This window comes from Paramormyrops kingsleyae, chromosome 3 (assembly GCF_048594095.1).
Source record: "Paramormyrops kingsleyae isolate MSU_618 chromosome 3, PKINGS_0.4, whole genome shotgun sequence".
NCBI lineage: Eukaryota > Metazoa > Chordata > Actinopteri > Osteoglossiformes > Mormyridae > Paramormyrops > Paramormyrops kingsleyae.
Window position 1 is genome coordinate 3,288,216 of NC_132799.1, and position 19,293 is coordinate 3,307,508.

Here is a 19,293-nt window from a genome sequence, read left to right on the forward strand (position 1 = left end):
TAATACTGCGGAAATGCTTATCTGGGAAGCTCAGAATGCATTCCTGCGTGCAGCATTGTCAACGTCATCTGCGCCGTCTCCCAGCACACCTGCCATCCCATTGGTCGGTCAGAACTGCCAGCCGCTTGGGTTCCGCCTAGCCCAGCCCCGCCCCTGGCGATCCCCGGGGAGGGAAACACCCGAGTCCAGAGCAGCAGTTTGACATTTTTCACAGCGGCTGCATGAGCATGACGACCTAAAAACCGTGGGCCTCATGAAGGCGGCCCGTCGGACAGAGAAGTCATCCACGCGTGAATGGGGGCGAAATCCAATTATATCACCACTTGCCAACTCCTCTAAATTTAGCAAGCCTGTAAAATATATATGTGCTTGTTGTCTAGTAGGATTGGGGCTACAGAGAGGCCACAGCTGCAGGGGCTCAGCGGCTTGTGAGTTGGGGGTTGGCGGAGGCGGGGGGGGCAGTGCCGGGGGAGGTGTCATTATAGAGTAAATATTTTTATCGCTGCGATCACAGTGGCTTCACGTCTGGGTGCACAGCTGTCAGGGCAGTGACATCTCGTGTCCAAGGCGAGTCACTAGTGCGAGCTGTGTCTGCGGATGCCCACGCCATGCCAGGCTCACCTTTTCTGGGTGCCAGCAGCTGTTTCCAGAGTGGCACTTAGGTCCTTGGCACATCATATTCCCAGATGCCCTGCTGCCGACCCTACCTGGCACGGCGTAAATGCAAGTAGGGTTTGAGACGAGGAGGGTCAGATGCGTGCACGCCTACGCCGCGATTGTGCAAATCAAGCCAGACCCTTAAACCCTTTAATGACACGATGCTTTGTAGGTTTTGCGTGTGCGTGTCTCAACAGAGAGCTGAATTAATTGAAATGCTGCGAGCCACCAACTTGCAGTGTCATATTTTAGTTTAATGGCTGGGCGTAAAAACAACGGCAAACAGCAGAGCATTACACAGACTGTACAAAGACCGGCATCATGAGAAATGGATTCAGCGTGTTCCACCCCGACACCAGCCAGTCTCCCTCCCCCCAGACCCTGTGGCAGGACTTTCTTGTTTGAGTGACAAATAAACCCCTATGTGCCCCAGAATCCCTATAATTGACCCTATTTAACCCCAAAAGGTGGTCAGTCAAATCAGAGTCACGCAAGATTCATTAGTAAAGCATTTGTAGGGACAAGACAGGTGATCGGTAGCCATGGTAACACAAGGGATTGCCTGAAATCTCCTGTTATGCCTCTGTTCCATTTTCTGCCAGCCCAGCCCCCCCACCAAAACACGCAGCAGCAGCATGGTGCCGATCACGTGATGTCTAATGAAGCCTCCCATACAAAATACAACATGAAAGGAACACTCAGAGTGGTAGGGATAGGTGGGAATGTAATTGGACCGTTTAGGGCAGAGGGAAAAAGATGGTGAGTAATACTGAACGCAAGGGACAATGTTTCAGCTTGCCCAGGTTTTGCCTGATTCGCCGCTGTCTGAGTAAATCCATCAGGACGTGCCCGTGAGGGTCACGTGACGTGGCTGCAGCGCGCGTGGCCGCCCTGATCTCCGTCCCGGTGCGGATATCCCTCCAGGAGATTAGCGGCCGCTCCCAGTCTGGCGGTAGGCTTAAGCGCTGATCGGCTGCTATTTTGCTGGATTGTCCGTGCACCGCGGGGGACTCGCCGTCCGACGCGACTCTGGTGGATAAATCCGGCAGTTTAAAAATATTACGCGCACAGGGATGGAAGCCAATCGGAAGGTGCTGGGTGAGAGGGGGCGTGGTCGGTTATGTAAGGGCGGGACGAGTGCCCTCACAGTAGCTGTGGGCAGACGGTAGACATGCCCCCTTACACCCTCCGGCTACTAACACAGCGGTGGATTTGGTGCAGAAATGGGCTTAATGCCACAAGGAGGGCACAGTAACTGACGGGTGAGTGTGAGGACGCCCCCCCCCCATCCATCCATCCATCCATCCATCCAGAACCGCCGCACCTCTGATGATGTCATTAATCAGCTGAGCAGTTAATGGACCAATAGTGTGGCCTCAAATGAAGGCACAGGGCATGCTACCCAGTGTGGGCATGACAGGGGCACAAGCGGTGGCATAAAGTGTCTGGAGGAAAAAGGCACTGGTATGTGACTGGCCACAGGACAGCTGGATCTAAGCCGAGGTGCAGCGTCGTGATGTGTCCACTCTACTCAGTGTTTCTTTCTGCGTTGCAGGGTGAATAAGGTCGCTCTGTGCCTGGATGTCATTCAATTTCCCAAAGGCCATTGAAAAAAATAATAGTTCCCACGAGAACAGCTAGACCAATCAGAAGCAAGCTTCAGCAAGTATTTCATATTTTCAGTTGCAGTTTCATGCAGTCTAATATATAATGTATTTTATTCTGTTGTCCAGTATTTGTGATGATGGCATTTAAATACGAGAGTCTTGTTTTTTTAATCGTGCAACTTACAGAGCAGACATTGCAAACAGCTGGATGGTTTACGCCATCTAGTGGGCCATTGATGCATTTTTAAACATGACTTTAAATTTCGTCTGTTGTTATCTTAAAGGAGTATATACGACGTTTATAAAAGCCTATTAGAGATGGGATGAGTCAGGATAGGATTCATGTCGAATTGTTTTATTAGATATGTTTTTGATTTCATTCTAGTGATTTTGAACTATGAGCCTCGTATGGAGTTGAGGTTCGAATGAGTAGAATTGCTGTATGATTGATCAGTTCTGATCACTGCACTTTAATCACAGTTTGATCCTGGGACCTCCCGGTCCATTTCTTAAACACCGCCCATGAGATTATCATATTGAAATCTAAAAAAATATTTTAGGCTACATTTATATCTTTCGGCGATCTATTAACTGGTAAATGCTATTTTATAACTTAATTGTAGTGATTCATTGACACCACTGTAACGTACAGATAGCCAGAAGAGAGCGTTTGACTAGCGGGAAAAGCTTCCCTTTCTGAATACCGTCCAGAAGCCTTGTAACGTGAGACCCCCGTCCAGTGCACGCTAGATATCTTTAGCTGGAGTCGGAGTCTTAATCTTAACAAATTCACCATGGCAACCGACGGTGGGGAAAAACTCCGATCTGTGGATTTTGAGATATATGGGCACGTTCAAGGTATGCTGTCCCACAGTGCCCGTTCAACATTATAGGGTAACGCGGCACCAGTGCCGGTGTTCCGTGCCTTAACGCTTCTTAATTTAGGCGCACCAAAGATGGACGTATAAGCGAGACGCACTCTTAACCCGAGTTAACCGACAGAAATGATCATGTCCTTGGCGCTGATTATATTGCTTGGGTTTTCTTACATGTTGTGTTACAACTTAAGATATCTAATTATTAATGCAAGCTTATAATTCCGTAAAAGCGTTTGGGCTTTTGACTTGTTCGGGGTTGTTATTAGGGTTCGGGTTATTAGGGTATGCATTCATGTGGATTAATAATGCACCGTCTGTTTTTCCAACTGCAGTGTACCCTTGACTCTGCTGGTGACTTCGGTAGAAAACGGAGAGTCAGATTTGTCAGGCTTTTATACACTATATGGACAAAAGTATTAGGACACGCCTCTTAATCATTGAATTCAGGTGTTTCATTCAGATCCAAAGTCACAAGCAGTCATGCACCGAGCCATGCAGTCAGGTTTACAAACATTTGTGAAAGAATCGGTCATTCTGAAGAACTTCAGTGAATTCAAGCGTGGTACTGTCATAGGATGCCACCATTGCAATAAGTCAGTTTGTGAAATTTCTTCCCTGCTAGATATTTCAGGGTCAACTGTAAGTGTTATTATTGCAAAGTGGAAGATTTTAATAACAACAGAAACTCAGCCATGAAGCGCCAGCCATGTAAAGTAACGGTCACCGAATGCAGAGGTGCATAGTGTGTAAGAGTCACCAACGCTCACATCACCAAGCGCAGTGCCAGGCATCGGACGGGGTGGTGTAAAGCACACCGCCACTGGGCTCTGGAGCAATGGAAGCATGTTCTATGAAGTGACAAATCACCCTTCTCTGTCTGGCAGTCTTATGGATGAGTCTGGGTTTGGGGGATGCCAGGAGAACATTACCTGCCTGACTGCATTGAGCCAACAGTAAAGTTTTCCCACAGACACACTCCAAACTCCCGTGGACAGCCTTCCCAGAAGAGTGGCAGCTGTTTCAGCTGCAAAGGGGGGAGCAGCTCCATACTGATGCCTGTGGATTTAGAATGGGACGTCATAAAAGTTACTGTGGGTGTAATGGGCAGGTGTCTTTTATACTTTTGTCCATATAGTGTATATCGGTCTACCATGTTTTCCTCTCAGGAATATAAAAGCAAGTATGATTTTTAAAAATGTAAATTTAAATTCTCCCCTGTTTATTAAGGCTCCATTATAATTTTCACCTCAATCCTTATTTACACCGAATGTTTACTCACAAAAATAATAGTTTTGGACCCAGAATCTTCATTAATATGTTTTTGGTTTTGCAGCGAACAGGTTTTTAAAGGATAGGTTAGGATAGGTGCTTTGTAAGTGATATAATGTTCCTGTAACCAATAGGTCTATTCATATACCTTTATGTAATTAATATTAAATTAATGTCTCCTCTTGTTTATATCTTGTGTTCTATTCCCTTTCAGGTGTCTGTTTCAGAATGGTAAGAGAATTAGCCAGTATATTTTGAAAATAAAGCGTTTTCTTGATTTTTTTTCTCAAAATAGCTACAAAATTTTATAATGGCTCATAATTTTGGGTCTGGAAAATAAAACTGTGAAAGTCAAATCAGGCCTTCTTCTGTAAGTACCACCAGTGAAGAGCAGGCCTTCTGAAGGTACCACCAGTAAAAAGCAGGCCTTCTGTAAGTACCACAAGTGAAAAGCAGGCCTTCTGTCAGCACCACCAGTGAAAAGCAGGCCTTCTGTAAGCACCACCAGTGAAAAGGCAAGTGCTGGCCCAGAGAGGTGAAAGTCAGGTGTGCAGAGACACTAACGGGTTTTTCTGCTCTTTTGTCGGCCCCGTTTCCCTGGGACGGTGTGCCAGTACTCCGAGGAGAAGGGGCGCAGGCTGGGCGTGTGCGGCTGGGTGAAGAACACCTCCAAGGGCACCGTGGTGGGGCAGGTGCAGGGCCCCCCCGACCTGGTGAATGAAATGTAAGTCTGCGGCTCCTGCCAGCATCTCTGGGTGTCGCGGAGCTGGAGAAATAAACGCGGGATCCATGTCTTTGGCCCAAAACTCAGCATCTCCACATCGTCCAGGTTGTATAAATGGGAAAAGGAATCATCCACCCATGTTCTGTAAGCACAGGGTTAAGTTGGAGACAGCAGATTTCCCCCTAGTTTCCACCCCAGAGTTTGCATGTTTCCTATAGTTTCTATGGTTCCCCCCCACAAAAACATGCAGAGGTTAATTGGAGTTACCAGATGGCCTGTAGGTCTGCGTGTGTGAGTGACTGGTGTGTGAATGAACCCAGCAATGGGTTGGTGCTGGTTTGTGTCCATAGCTTCTGGTATTGGCTCCGGACCCCTCTGACGTTGCATAGAACAAGTAGGTATAGAAGAAGGATGGATGGATGGATGGATGGATCTTCATAAAGTACAGGGAACGTGATGGGGGGGCACTGTATAGGAAGCCTACAGGAACTTGTGATAAACGTGCAAACGCCACACAGAGAGGGGTGGGAGTGAGCTACGGGGTGTGAGGCTACGTAAAAGCAGGCTCTGGTGCTTCAGATGAAGGTGTCTAATGAGCTAACTGTGATAAACACTGGACAGGCAAAGTGGGTTTGACTGAGGTAGGAGCAAACATGAAATCTTCTTGGCAGTGGGACAGGGCAGAGAGGGGGTAAGGTGGCTGATTCACGCTGACCTCACAATGACTGTAACCCTAACTGTGCTATGCCATTCAGATAGCAAATGTAGCCTATCAGAGCTAATTTAGATTAAGAAGACTTTTAGCTATTTGCTAACTCATTATTGACACTTTGAATCAGTAATGAGATGTCACAAGCAGTAGCAATTAATTACCAAAAGGAATTATTTGTCAAACCCTAAACAGATTATATAACAGTAATATAAAAATAGCATTGCATTATCCAGTGCCTTTCAAATGCCAGCCTGTCTTTTGCCAGTAGATGTCACTCTATACCTACTCTTTCTGGTCTTTATGGAACTTTCTAGAATTCCTGTCCTTTGGTAACAGCAAGCCGTGCAGAGATACTGAAACTAACCCAATGAAAACACAGCGAATTCCTTCTTAATGTAATGTGACCTTTAGATGCCTCGTCTCTCAGGTTGTGGAGTCGAAGCGGTGGATGTGCATCACCTTTGTGCATCCTCTTTATGCATCACCTTTGTGCATCCCCTTTGCAGCATCTCCTGCTGGCCGCGCTACACCCCCCACCCCGACGTGCCCACTCACTGTGGTCTGACGCCTCCGCTCCCATATCTCCTCTGTGTTTTCTGTGCCTGTGGCCAGCGGTGGGGGGTGGGGGCGCTGACAGAGACTGTACACCCTCCGACCCAAAGCCCACAGCAGGCTCCTCTTGTAAGAAAAGAAAAAAAAAAAAACAGAACTACTTCTAAGTCCAGCTGGGATGTAACACCTCTGCCACAGGCTGGGGGGGAGTGGGGGGGGGGTGATACTAACGCTCAATGGAAGAGAGACACAGAGTTTACAGTTTAGCTGCTTTATGACAGACCGGTACTATGTGCTGCCTCTGCTGCAGCTGCTCAACACTGACGTGGCAGTCGTCTTCCTCCTCCTCTTCCTCCTCGTCCTACACATATCAAACATCTTGGGGGTTGGGGGGGGGGCGTGTATGATTTGCGATGCTCTGTTTCTGCCAGGGTTCAGGGTCCACTGTGGGGGCACCTGTACAGTAGGGGTGCCCATATGACCTGGGGTCATGTGACCAGCCTGTACTGGCCAATGAGAAAAGTCAGAAATAAGTTGCTACTCAGGAGTGCTGTTATTCTAATGCTATAGATTGGCGGGGGCCTCGGCCACTGGCAGGATTCTGATGGCCCCCGCCAGGATGGACGTCCTGCTGAAGGTTATCACCGCCTGTGTCAGTCCCGTGACCAGATCAGAGACTGTGAAGCGCGTTTTAAAAAGAGGGGCTTTCAGTGAGGAAGTGATGTGACTCTGAGCTGATAAACCCCTGTGTGGGGAAGCATTTGGTCTGATAATGGTGATCATTGGAGGGCTGCCCCCCCCCCAGCCCCCATGCCTCCCGGAAGGGCTCCCCCATCGGAATCATATCTCATCCCTGCCATAATTTGCGTCATTAGTCAGTTCAATCCCCGACAGACTGTAACTGAAGAATTTATATTAAACAGGCCCGGGGGGGGGTGTTACAGCTGTGTTAGTACACTCCGCCCCCCACACACACACACTCAGCAACCTCTGATATGATACTTTGAGAGGTCCTGGGTTCTGTGTGGATTTGCGAGGGGGGGGGAGTCTGGGGGGATCTGTTCACTCGCAGCCTGGTCACTCGTTTCGTTTTCTGCGTTCTGTTATCTTATGTGGAACAATTTAAACCTAGAACCACAGATTCATAACCACCCCCCCCCCCCCCCAAACAGGTATAATCAGAGAAAGCCCTCCTGGAGTGACTAGAAGTTTAACTCCTCGAGAGAGAGAGAGGTTCTAATGGCCAGGTGACTAAAGCGGGGGTGGGGGGGGGGTCGGATTTTGAGGTTTAAAATCTTATTTCCTGTACATTAAGTGCAGGCCAGTGAATTGTAAGAGGCTAGAGGCTGAGGAGACGCCGCTGCGGGACCTGCAGGCTCCCGCAGGCCTGCATAAACTCCTCCTGCTGGCTCCGCCCAGGCTAGCCGATTCTCGCAGGCCTGCATAAACTCCTCCTGCTGGCTCCGCCCAGGCTAGCCGATTCTCGCAGGCCTGCATAAACTCCTCCTGCTGGCTCCGCCCAGGCTAGCCGATTCTCGCAGGCCTGCATAAACTCCTCCTGCTGGCTCCGCCCAGGCTAGCCGATTCTCGCAGGCCTGCATAAACTCCTCCTGCTGGCTCCGCCCAGGCTAGCCGATTCTCGCAGGCCTGCATAAACTCCTCCTGCTGGCTCCGCCCAGGCTAGCCGATTCTCGCAGGCCTGCATAAACTCCTCCTGCTGGCTCCGCCCAGGCAAGCCGACTCCCACAGTCCTGCATAAACTCCTCCTGCTGGCTCCGCCCAGGCTAGCCGATTCTCGCAGGCCTGCATAAACTCCTCCTGCTGGCTCCGCCCAGGCTAGCCGATTCTCGCAGGCCTGCATAAACTCCTCCTGCTGGCTCCGCCCAGGCTAGCCGATTCTCGCAGGCCTGCATAAACTCCTCCTGCTGGCTCCGCCCAGGCTAGCCGATTCTCGCAGGCCTGCATAAACTCCTCCTGCTGGCTCCGCCCAGGCTAGCCGATTCTCGCAGGCCTGCATAAACTCCTCCTGCTGGCTCCGCCCAGGCAAGCCGACTCCCACAGTCCTGCATAAACTCCTCCTGCTGGCTCCGCCCAGGCTAGCCGATTCTCGCAGGCCTGCATAAACTCCTCCTGCTGGCTCCGCCCAGGCTAGCCGATTCTCGCAGTCCTGCATAAACTCCTCCTGCTGGCTCCGCCCAGGCTAGCCGATTCTCGCAGGCCTGCATAAACTCCTCCTGCTGGCTCCGCCCAGGCTAGCCGATTCTCGCAGGCCTGCATAAACTCCTCCTGCTGACTCCGCCCAGGCAAGCCGACTCCCGCAGGCCTGCATAAATTCGTCCTGCAAGCCCGGCTGCAGAGCCACCCTGGGGTGTGTGCTCCTCTGAGGTCAGTCATGTGGCCCCCGGCCGCACAGACAGACGTCCTTGCTGCCTTGGTAACGGGGTCATTAGCTATTTTAAGCCCCCCCCCAACATAATTGTTGGCCGTTATTGTTTATGTCTGGAACAAAGCTGAATTTACTGGGCGAGGTTAAACGGTCCCACGTCCCCGTAGTAGACACGCTGAATGCTGTGGGTTAATGTTCTATGCTTGTTTTGTGCTTGTTTGGCTCGTTTTTTCTGCTGTGTGTGGCCTCTCGCAAATTTACGTGCCAGCAAGCCCTGAATTACTCTCTGCGCCATGGGGAGGGTCCTAGCTCCCCCCAAATGACCGTCTGTGCCCACCCAAGTACAATTACTCCCCCCCGGTTGACAGCTTTTACCGGCGGCACCCCCTGATCAACAATGCCGCTTTTCTCCCCCCCCCCCCCCCAAAAAATCAGACCCGCCTGTCAGATCTGCTCTGGCATTAACCTCCCAAAATGGGCTCTCGTGCCAAGAAGGAATGGCTGAATGCGTCTAGCTGTTAACCGGGACGCCTGGCTGCATGAGGGCCCTTTTCAGGAAATCCGAACACGAGTTCCAACTCCAGTTTGCTTATCAGTGTAGATCTCTGCCCAGCGACAGTGACTAACGGAACTGACCCAGGACCGAAAAGGTAAAATGCAGTAAATCGGCGCCGGCTAAGAGGCCCCATCTGCCTCCCATTCAGAGTGTTTGCCGTTGGCTTAACTGGGCCGGTCGGCCACATCGAGCCCGTGCAGCCAGATCGCCTTGATCCGTTCCAGCAGGCCAGTCATGTGTGCCAGAATGTCCTCCAAGTACAGAGACTAGAAACAGTCTCTGTTAAAGTCTCCTTTTTTAAATTATGGGGGTTACATATGTCATTCAGCACCTAAAGGGGGGTAAATGAGCCTCTGACCAAGTTTCAAATGTCCTCCTCAATCCTGGTTCCTGGCCAGGCTATCCCAGAGTTCCTGGCTGTGTGAGAAGCGCCCCAACCCGGCTGATATGTGCCCGTCCTCCCACGGGGCGCAGAGCGCGGGGCGCAGATGGTGCCGCCTTTCCGGCTGTAATCTCTCAGAGTCTGGCGGGTGGCTGGCAGGACTGGAGGGAGCAGCTTCTCGGGCTGCTTTGGTTCCGTTCACCACACGGGGCTCATGGCTGCGTGCCCCCCCCCCCACACAGGGCTCATGGCTGCGTGCCCCCCCCCCCCACACGGGGCTCAGGGCTGCGTGCCCCCCCCCACACGGGGCTCATGGCTGCGTGCCCCCCCCCACACGGGGTTGTCGGTGTCCGACGTCCCGTGTTCTGTGGCAAGCTTGTTCCATGAAAGCCAGCACCCACAGGCATGAGAGGAGACTTCCAGAGCTTTCCGTCAGCATACCAACTCCACACATTCCTACACTTCATCCATAAAGGTGCCAGCCCATCCCATCATGCACTGGGGTGGGGGGCCGGGCTGAAGGAAGCCCTCCCCCTCGTACTGTGCTCTGATATGCCACCATGTCTTCTGTGGACCCTTGACATGAGCTGATCTCTTTGGGGAAAAAAGCAAGGTTTTCTGAGCCCCTGAGTCTCTGTATTGTTAGTCCCTTTCCAGCGTGGAATGGGAGGGGTCTGCATGAGGGGGCAGTGGTGTTATGTGTAGGACTGACACTAAGGGCTGCTTTGTTCTGGCCTAGTGACTTGAGAAGCAGCAATAGACAATGTGTTTTTCCCATTAAATATTTAAGCAGTTTGGGCTGGCAGGTGGACGATGTGCTCGTCCCCTGGCTCCGCCCCCCCTCCCCTGGCTCCGCCCCCCCTCCCCCTGGCTCCGCTCCCCCTCCTTCACTGGCTCTCCCCCCTGGCTCCCCCCCCTCTCCCTCTATGGCTCCCCCCTTCCTCTCTCTCCCTCCCTGTCTCCCTCTTTCTATGCTCAGGTTATACTCCTATTGGGGCCTCATCAGTATTCTCATCCCTGCGTCCTCTGGGATGAAACGTCCTTTGTTTGCAGAGGAGAAAATGGTGGCAGAGGGATCACCCTACCAGCATCTCCTCCTCCCTGCCTCACTGCCTCCCGTTGCACCTCTGGTGCTTGACACGACCTACACTTGTGCCCTGTCTGCCCTGGCAGGAAGTCCCCCAGGGCTACAGACAAGTGTAGGATGTCAACAGCTCTATTGGTCCTTGTCTTGCTCCTGGTTACAGATGCTGCTTTGTCGCCCCCTTCTGGTGGGAGGTTCCATTGCTTCACTGTCCGTTTGAGCTCCACAATCACAATGCAGTGTTTTCTCAAGATGAATGTTTATATTGTTGTTTTTTAAGTACCACAGAAAACCACAGTGTTAACTTTCCTGTCAAGATGAGTCAATAATAAAGTTTTCCATTGCCGACCCCTTTCCAAGAAGTATTCACAAAAAAATATATCCTTAGAGAGGACAGGCTGTTGGATTTTTTTCACGTTCAGTCTCACACACGGAATGAATTCCTTCCTTTTGGAAAGTTTAAATGTTATCTCATATCCTTGCCATGAGGAAAAGTCAGGACCACCTTTCCGGAGAAAGCACAGCTGGCTGTGGGGGGGGGGGGGGGGGGGGATCAGCGTATGAGTGAAGGTTTTCAGAGCCCCGAACTGGAAGACCCTCACGTGGGGGCTTCCTGTCCTATCAGCCCACCCCCTGGTATGACAGGAACCACCAGAGGTGATGTCAGAGTTTGTCCCGGGTGAGGGCTGTGTTGTTCTTGTCTTTTGGGAGCACTGGTACAGTGAGGCGGGTATGTTTACATCTGCATCTCTAGGTAGGGTGACCGACAATCAGTTTGAGTGAAAATCAACCTGCTTGCAGAATTTTCACATGCATAGGCCATGTGTTACAGTCTCTCCTGGAATTAATAACTCAATTCCAGTCTTTACTTTTCATTCTCTGACTTCCAAACTGCTGATGTTCAAACTGCATATCAGCTCCGTAAAGGTCATTCTTTCCTCGTAGACATGGAACCATTCTGTTGATTTATATTAATGAATATTCTCGTTGCCATCGGACCCTTTTCCAGTTGTATAGTCAGCGGAAGGATATTTGGCTTGGCACGGACGTGCTGAGGTTTTTGACAGCGCTAAAGCTCCACATGAGGCCAGTTGTGTTGATAAGTGTTAGCCGCAGTTTAGCCACATGCAGAACCACACCCATCTGTATTGGCCCGACACCTTTGGTCCTGCCAGTTGAAAAGGCTCCTTCCTGCTTCCAGATCTCACTCTCAGGCCAGTGTGAGCACTGTGAGCTTTGATAACCATGTTTAATCACAGCAAAGGCAACACTGGAGGCAGTATGTGGTTTGACATATCTTATTTTTATTTGATTTATGTTTGTAGCCTCGTCACATCAGGGATTCCATCTTCCGTTTTGTGTCTCCATGGCAACAGAATGCCACACATTTCCATTCTGTGCCGAGATCTCTGCCGTTATGCGGTTCGCTCCGGTTCTCCACTCACTTGTTTGCGGTGCCTGATGTTGGTACACGGCAGCCAGAGAGGACGTGGGCGTGAGCACCGTGATGTCACTTCCTGTCTCCAGGCCAGCCCCACTCTGGCCTTGTTACTGGTGGTCTCTCTCTGCTCATGTGGCCTTCCCTGCTTTTCCAACAGAGCTCTGGCACCGATGCCTCCTGACTCTGCTGTGGAGGCGGGATATTGGGGGGAGGGGGGATAAGTGCATACTGGCAATGAGGTTTCCCAGGAAAAAACATGCTCACTGCCACCCCCACATGCTCGCAGTGGTGGGTCCGGCGGATGTACAGATAACAGAGAGCTCCACAGATTGTTCCGGACAGCCCGGTGTGGTCGAGGAGTGAGCAGTGGGTGTATATCAGAGTGCACTCAGGATGTCGGACAGGGTGTGTCCCGACAGGCTACTTTTCCTGACTGGCCTGGTCAGCATAGCACTCAGGAACCTTCCAGCATATTTGCGTCTCCTTGTGTGCGGTCTGGCTGCACCAATGTCATCCCCCCCAACACCAGGGTCTGGCTGCTTCCTCACCAGCGCCCATCTTTTCTGCAACCACGGCATCGTTTATTTAGCCCCCACACGCCAATGTGACTTACGGCCACCGGGCGCCGAGCCGGTGACAGCCAAAGGGCACCACTCACAAATGTCTCCTCCTCCCAATTCACCCCCCCTAATTCAATCTTGTTCTCTGATGTCCAGGTCAGTCAGTTTCTGCCGTGACGCAGCCTTTCCCTGGTCATCCTGTCTGGTTTTCCAGGTTGAAGGAGATGTAGAACAAATCTGTGTGGTATCCAGCCACGGTGCCGATTGTCTGGCCCTCGCAGGCCCCCTTTCCTCGGGATCACCTCCCGCCTGACACCAGTCGGACATGCTTCCCTGAGATGCCGTACATCCAGCTCCTCGTGACCTGAGCTGGAGCTCATGCGTCCCATATCAACAGCCCATGTTTGTTTGCTAAATGCTACCTTTATCTCCTACCCCTGCTCCTGCTTACAGGGACAAGTAAGGAATTACTCTCTACTTGGGAGAAACCACAGCTTTAATGGGAAATCTGGCAGGGACTAGAGTCATCTGTGAGGTAGGAGTAGAGTCCCCTGTGACGTAGGAGTAGACTCCCCTGTGAGGTAGGGGCTAGAGTCCCCTGTGAGGTAGGAGTAGAGTACCCTGTGAGGTAGGAGTAGAGTTCCCTGTGAGGTAGGGGCTAGAGTCCCCTGTGAGGTAGGAGTAGAGTCCCCTGTGAGGTAGGGGCTAGAGTCCCCTGTGAGGTAGGGGCTAGAGTCCCCTGTGAGGTAGGAGTAGACTCCCCTGTGAGGTAGGAGTAGAGTTCCCTGTGAGGTAGGAGTAGAGTCCCCTGTGAGGTAGGGGCTAGAGTCCCCTGTGAGGTAGGGGCTAGAGTCCCCTGTGAGGTAGGAGTAGAGTCCCCTGTGAGGTAGGAGTAGAGTTCCCTGTGAGGTAGGAGTAGACTCCCCTGTGAGGTAGGGGCTAGAGTCCCTTACCAAGAATTTGAGTGGTGAATTGATTCCATTTAATTTTTTTACTGTGCTTGTTATTGCCTGTAAGCTTATTTTAATTCTCTTTCTTTTAAGTGTCAGTAAAGCACTTTGTAAACCCTGTGGTTAAAACAGTGCTATATAAATAAAGATTGATACCGGTGTTTGCTGGATTTATTTAGTGGCATAAACAGATATTTTGTGTTATTTGTTCACGGGGCTCTGGAAGTCATTACGTCTCAGCTCTCACAGGGGAAGCAGCATGTTCCTGCCAGCAAGCTCTGAGTGTGGCTGTGTGTGTGGCAGTGTGATCGTATGTATGTGTGTGTGTGTGTGTGTGTGTGTGGGGGGGGGGGGGGGGGGGGGGGCTAATCGGCTGTAACACCTGTTACCCGGCAGCTGATGGACAGTGTTAGAGCTGCTTGTTTACTGTTGTCAGGCTTGTTTGTTTAAAACCCTTTTCTGTGATTTCGGGCCGATGGTCGCCGGCCGCCGTGGCCTCTGTCAGGCTGCAGACTCACCAGCGCGGCAGACTGACCCTGAAGGCCGCGACACCCCAGGGGTCCACTGCAACCCCCCCCCCCCCCCACCAGCGGCGAGGAACGCCGTCCGACACAAAGTGAACCTGACACTCATCGGTGCCCCCTAAGAAGATGCCGCCCTAGGCAGCCGCCTATAACGCCTAATGGGTTGATCGGCACTGGTGTTATGGCGCTGAAACTGTAACGTCTTCACATATTTTGATGCTGTCGTTTGATGCATTTCTCTGGGGACGACCCACCCCAGTGAAAATCAGGGCTGCCTGGCACTATGAGGTAAGCATATGGTCCCCAGAGAAAAGCTGACCCACTTTACACGCAAACCTTTGGAGTTAATTTCAGAAGGAGAACGTGAGTTTTCAGATTTTCAGGACCCTGTTATATATAATCAGAGTGGGATGGCATCGAGTTTCCCAGACTGCCTAGCAACGCCGCCTTTAATCTCCTCGGTAGCTAACCGAATTAAGAACACCGAGATGGTGACCCTCCTGTGATTTGAAACGACGCTAAAATAAACTATTATAAACCCAGTGGAGGGTTGATGCCGGTTTCCAGTAACTCATCTGAGTCCCCGGTCTCTTTTGCAGGAAGATTTGGCTGAGTAAGGAAGGGAGTCCCGGCTGTCACATCTCCCGAGCGGTCTTCTCCAACGAGAGGGACATCCCCAAGCTGGAGATCAAGGGCTTCGGCACACGCTACTAGGCTCCGCCCCATCTCACCTGCCCAGCCCCCCACCTGCTCCTGCGACACACCACAAGGTCCCATTGACTCTTGCCAACTGGCGACGGACCGGCTTGTCCTCACTGCCTGCCATGCTTTCTGGAAAGGTCTGCTGCCAACCGCCACGACGCCCCCCCCCCCTCCCCCGGAAGGGAACCAGGTGTTAAAACAACACTGCTTCACCTTCCTCTGTTTATGGGCTTGAGAAATCCTAGAGTAGAGTTCCAGGAACATAAATTAAAGATGTTTTTAATGAGACAGGTCTGAGGGTTGGTGTTTATCACCGCTGTGCTAACGTGCTAATGCTTCAGATGTTTGTGGGAGTTGTTGGGGATGATTTATTTTAGCCCCCGGGGATGATGGGAGCTCGACTGCACCAGGGGAAATGCCAACGTTCTTCTGTCCGAGTGCTGGATGCTTTCCTTGTGTGTCCGGGGTGTCCATATAAAATCATCCCACGATTCCGCTTTGAAATCCACTTCAGGTCAGCAGTCGCACTGAAATTCTCTTTTTAAGGTGCAGTACAGGTTATGTGTTTTAGATAAATAGGGTAATAAGAGATGAACACCCAGTTCAGTGACTTAAACACCTACCAACACAAATGGATCATCTGCACACGCTCCCCCCCCCCACCCATCTTATTTAAATCTAATTTACCACCCCAAACCCAACAACTCTTACTGTTGCCCACTAAAGATACCCTAATTCCCACTCCAGGATGGCATCCCAGTCACACCACTGCCAGCCAGCATCTCCACAGCGTCTCCTTTCAAGTCAAGTCAAGTCCATTGGCTTTGTTGACACGCCATACACATACAGGTATACAGTAGCAGGTAACAGCGTTCCCCCAGGACCTCGGTGTGATATATAACAACAGCAGAAATCTGCATGTTTTTTTTAGTGCCTTGTAGCAGATAATGCATCTGATGTAGCTGAAGATGGGAGAGCCCCACTGAGTTACCAGTTCAGGCAGCCAGTCCAGTTAAACCGGGAGCTCCTGTAAGCTCTTGATGGCATAGGTGGGCTGGGACCTCCTTTGGGTGACCCCCCCCCCACTGGGGGCCGCAGATGTGGATGTTCTTGCTGCACTTGAACACAACGCACCGCAAAATTGAGTGCTTAGAGAAGATCTTAAGCTTGGTGACCTCCGAGGACCCACTGAAAAAGCTGGAAGAACCTTCTGGAAGGAAGACAACATCCGGCACTGACTAACTTTTGGACACTAGACAGTCATATCCTGTGAGAAGCTCTGGACAGATACACAAGGACTTCATTATCTCCCTCCACATTTTTTGGGAACGGATTTCGGATCGTCGCTGCGTTCCCCGTCTCGGGTGTGCATTTCCCAGTCGTGTATCTCCTCCGCTCATTTATGCCTCAGGCCCAGAGTGCGTGACACAGTGCAGCCGTTTATGAGTGTGAATCCAATGCTGTTTGTCTATGTTTATTTTCCACTCGTGGTGTTTACAGTGCCGTGCAGATGGACCCACTCAGAACTTGGAATGCCGTGTTCCTCCAGAATTCTCTGATGGAATCCACCATTCGCTTATTGCTTTACTATCACAGACACCTGGACAGCTGCGTCTAGCGGCATGCTTTTTTTGCAGGGAGTCTCTGGCATCTCATGGTCCCGTAACTGTTGCCGTAAACCTGTCTGTTTGATGCGGTGATGCCTTTTTCAACATTTGCTCCACTCCTGTCGGTCAGAGATCATGTGAGTGCAATCTTTCTTCTCTTTCCTATGGGACAATGGAAAGAAGAGGCCAAAGAATGGGGGGGGCGGATCCTCTAAGGCAGAATCCGCCCCCAGCATGACTTACTGTGTCTGGTTTGCTGGCCCTAGCAGCCTAAATGGTTGCATTAATGTGTGCAGACAGACTCTCACAAACACACATTTAATGTTCATGAATAAAAACTAAATGAAGCGTGCACGGTGTACTCAGGGAATGGTGTGTAAAAGTGTAAATGTGAATAGCATGTGGACTGGCATATTGCCGCTCCCATCCACTTGAAATCCAGGTCTGTGCCCTCCTTTCTGACTCTTAGGATGGATCTTCAGGCTGACCCTTAATCCTCCCGCGCAGTAACAGAGTCAGTACACCCCACCCAGGTCTGGCACGCCATGGCCCAGTCTCCGCCCCCAGACTGTTGCACGCTGGCCTCTGTTCAGGTACTTTTTCCACCCAGCATGCCTTGCTGCCATAAAGCTTCTCAGCGATTGGCCTGGGAGAATCCTCTTAGCTGACGGCGGGGTCTGGTGACATCACCCGGGCCACCAGCAAGAAGAAGAAGCAACAGTAATACAATGTGTGTGTATGCGTGTGTGTGTATGCGTGTGTGTGTATGCGTGTGTGTGTATGCGTGTGTGTGTTTCTCATTCTAGAAACTACATCAATTTATAGAAAAACAACAGATTATAATAGTGCTTTTGAGGGCACAATCCCTTAAGATGCAGCTGAAAAGCTTTTTTAAACCACGTCTTCGCCCGTCTGTCTCTTTCAAACGAGCACTTATGAAGGGAGGTCAGGGGAACTGAGCGGCAGAGCGCCCAGGGAACGCGAAGGCGCCACCTGCACACACACCGCATCCTAAACGTACATCGTGTACTCAGGGAATTTCCTGCTCGTCTCCAATGCGCCGCACATCACGCACATTTAGCCGCACAGAACAGCTGTAGCCTAATGCTGCTAACCCTTGTTTACACATGGCACTCACTGCATCCGTGTTACGTAACGCTACACACTGCATCCGTGTTACGTAACGCTACACACTGTATTCGTGTTACGTAACGCTCTCTCTCCTGGTATCAGGGCGATTATGTAAAACAGCCAGTACCGTCAAAACGGCGCTATGCACTCGGGGCAAGCTGCGTGTCGGTCGCAGATTCCAGCTGCAAGGGGGGTTATCTAGTTACAGTCTGGCAGCCCCCCTAAGACTTTAGCCCCCTCCCTCCCCCCTAGTGATCGCATCACTTCCTGTTCTGGCTCCTCCGTTCTTATTAAGCCTGCGTTTCCCAGACCCAATGGGTGCTGCAGCTGAAGCACAGGAATCTCGGGGTAGTTAGGGAAGTTCAGGAAGCATGAAAAGATTCTTTTGAGTTTCACTGTTTTTTTGTCTCGTTGAATTTGGCAAAAAAAATCCACGAAAATGTTCTACATTCTTCTTCCGTGTCTGTGGCTTGACTTTTTTTGTTAGTTTTCCTGAGAATCTGTTCTTCCATACTACAGAGAATCTTTATTTTAAATCTAGCTACTTCCCTCTGACTGAAAATATGACATTGCTTTACTGTGAACAATGCAAATGTATGTTATATATAAGTGCAGTATATTCCTGTTGTGGAAGGCAGACATTACGGTCGCAGGGAATACCGCGATAATGGCATCTACTGGTCTGATAAGCCGACATCCCCCAAAGTTCTCGGTGACGGACCTGCTCATATTGTGATGTGTGTGAAGTTCTGGCTGCTTTTCATTCGGACCCACCCTGCCCTCCCCCCCCAAACATTTGTATCACTCCAATAGGGAGCACCTTACTTAACCATTAAAATCCCCCTGATTAAATTTCTCCGCCCCCCTTGTCGGCAGTGTGACGGCAGATGTTTGATGGTGTCCTGGTTTGTGGGGTCTCCACTCTGCTCTCTCGCCCTGCCTCCCTCTCCGGAGAGTCTGTCTTCCTCTGATTCTGCACAATGACCTTAATTTGGGGCACATGCACTGTTGGGCCGGTTTGTGATCCTGTGTGCCGCACATTTTGTGTAAATCTTTCGCTTGCTCTTCATGGCTTTTTAAGAGGATCTTCCTGCGGCTGCTTCTGCACCTGCTCCGTGTCTCCATAAATGTCCTGGGAGCCTGTCAAAAACTTTCACAGAGACTGGGAATGCAAAGTCCAGACTGCCTGGAGACTGCAGATCTATCGCCTCAGCTCCTCATCCCGCTGCCCAGCCATCACTGCATGCTTTACAGCCATCCCAGATGCAGACGTTGCTGTGACGATGCTCCAGTCCTCATTCCAGGACTACTTATCCTTCAGGTCACTGGGGGGGGGGGGGGACAAAGCCACCTTATACCCAGATCACAAGCGGCCGTCTCCACTGACCTGGCCAATGGAAGCCGGGCAGTGGTATGTGGACCCGCCCCCCAGCTGTGTGTCCTGTGGCTCAGTGCACTGCAGGCTGACGGTCCAGCCCAAACACACCTCGTCAGCTTCACTGAGCTTTCACACCAGGAAACTGTGAAAATAAATCTGAAGCAAAACAGTTTGTTTTACACACATATGTGAC

At 51.0% G+C, this 19,293-nt stretch overlaps 1 protein-coding gene across 1 annotated transcript; it reads left to right on the top strand.

Annotated features, from left to right (window-relative positions):
• Positions 1 to 2,626: 2,626 nt before the first annotated feature.
• Positions 2,627 to 16,943, top strand: LOC111852317 (acylphosphatase-2). The gene is made up of 4 exons (XM_023828095.2): positions 2,627 to 3,122; positions 4,626 to 4,642; positions 5,026 to 5,135; positions 14,882 to 16,943. The coding sequence occupies exons 1-4, from the start codon at positions 3,059 to 3,061 to the stop codon at positions 14,994 to 14,996; spliced, it is 306 nt and encodes a 101-aa protein (XP_023683863.1). The 5' UTR covers positions 2,627 to 3,058; the 3' UTR covers positions 14,997 to 16,943.
• Positions 16,944 to 19,293: the final 2,350 nt, after the last annotated feature.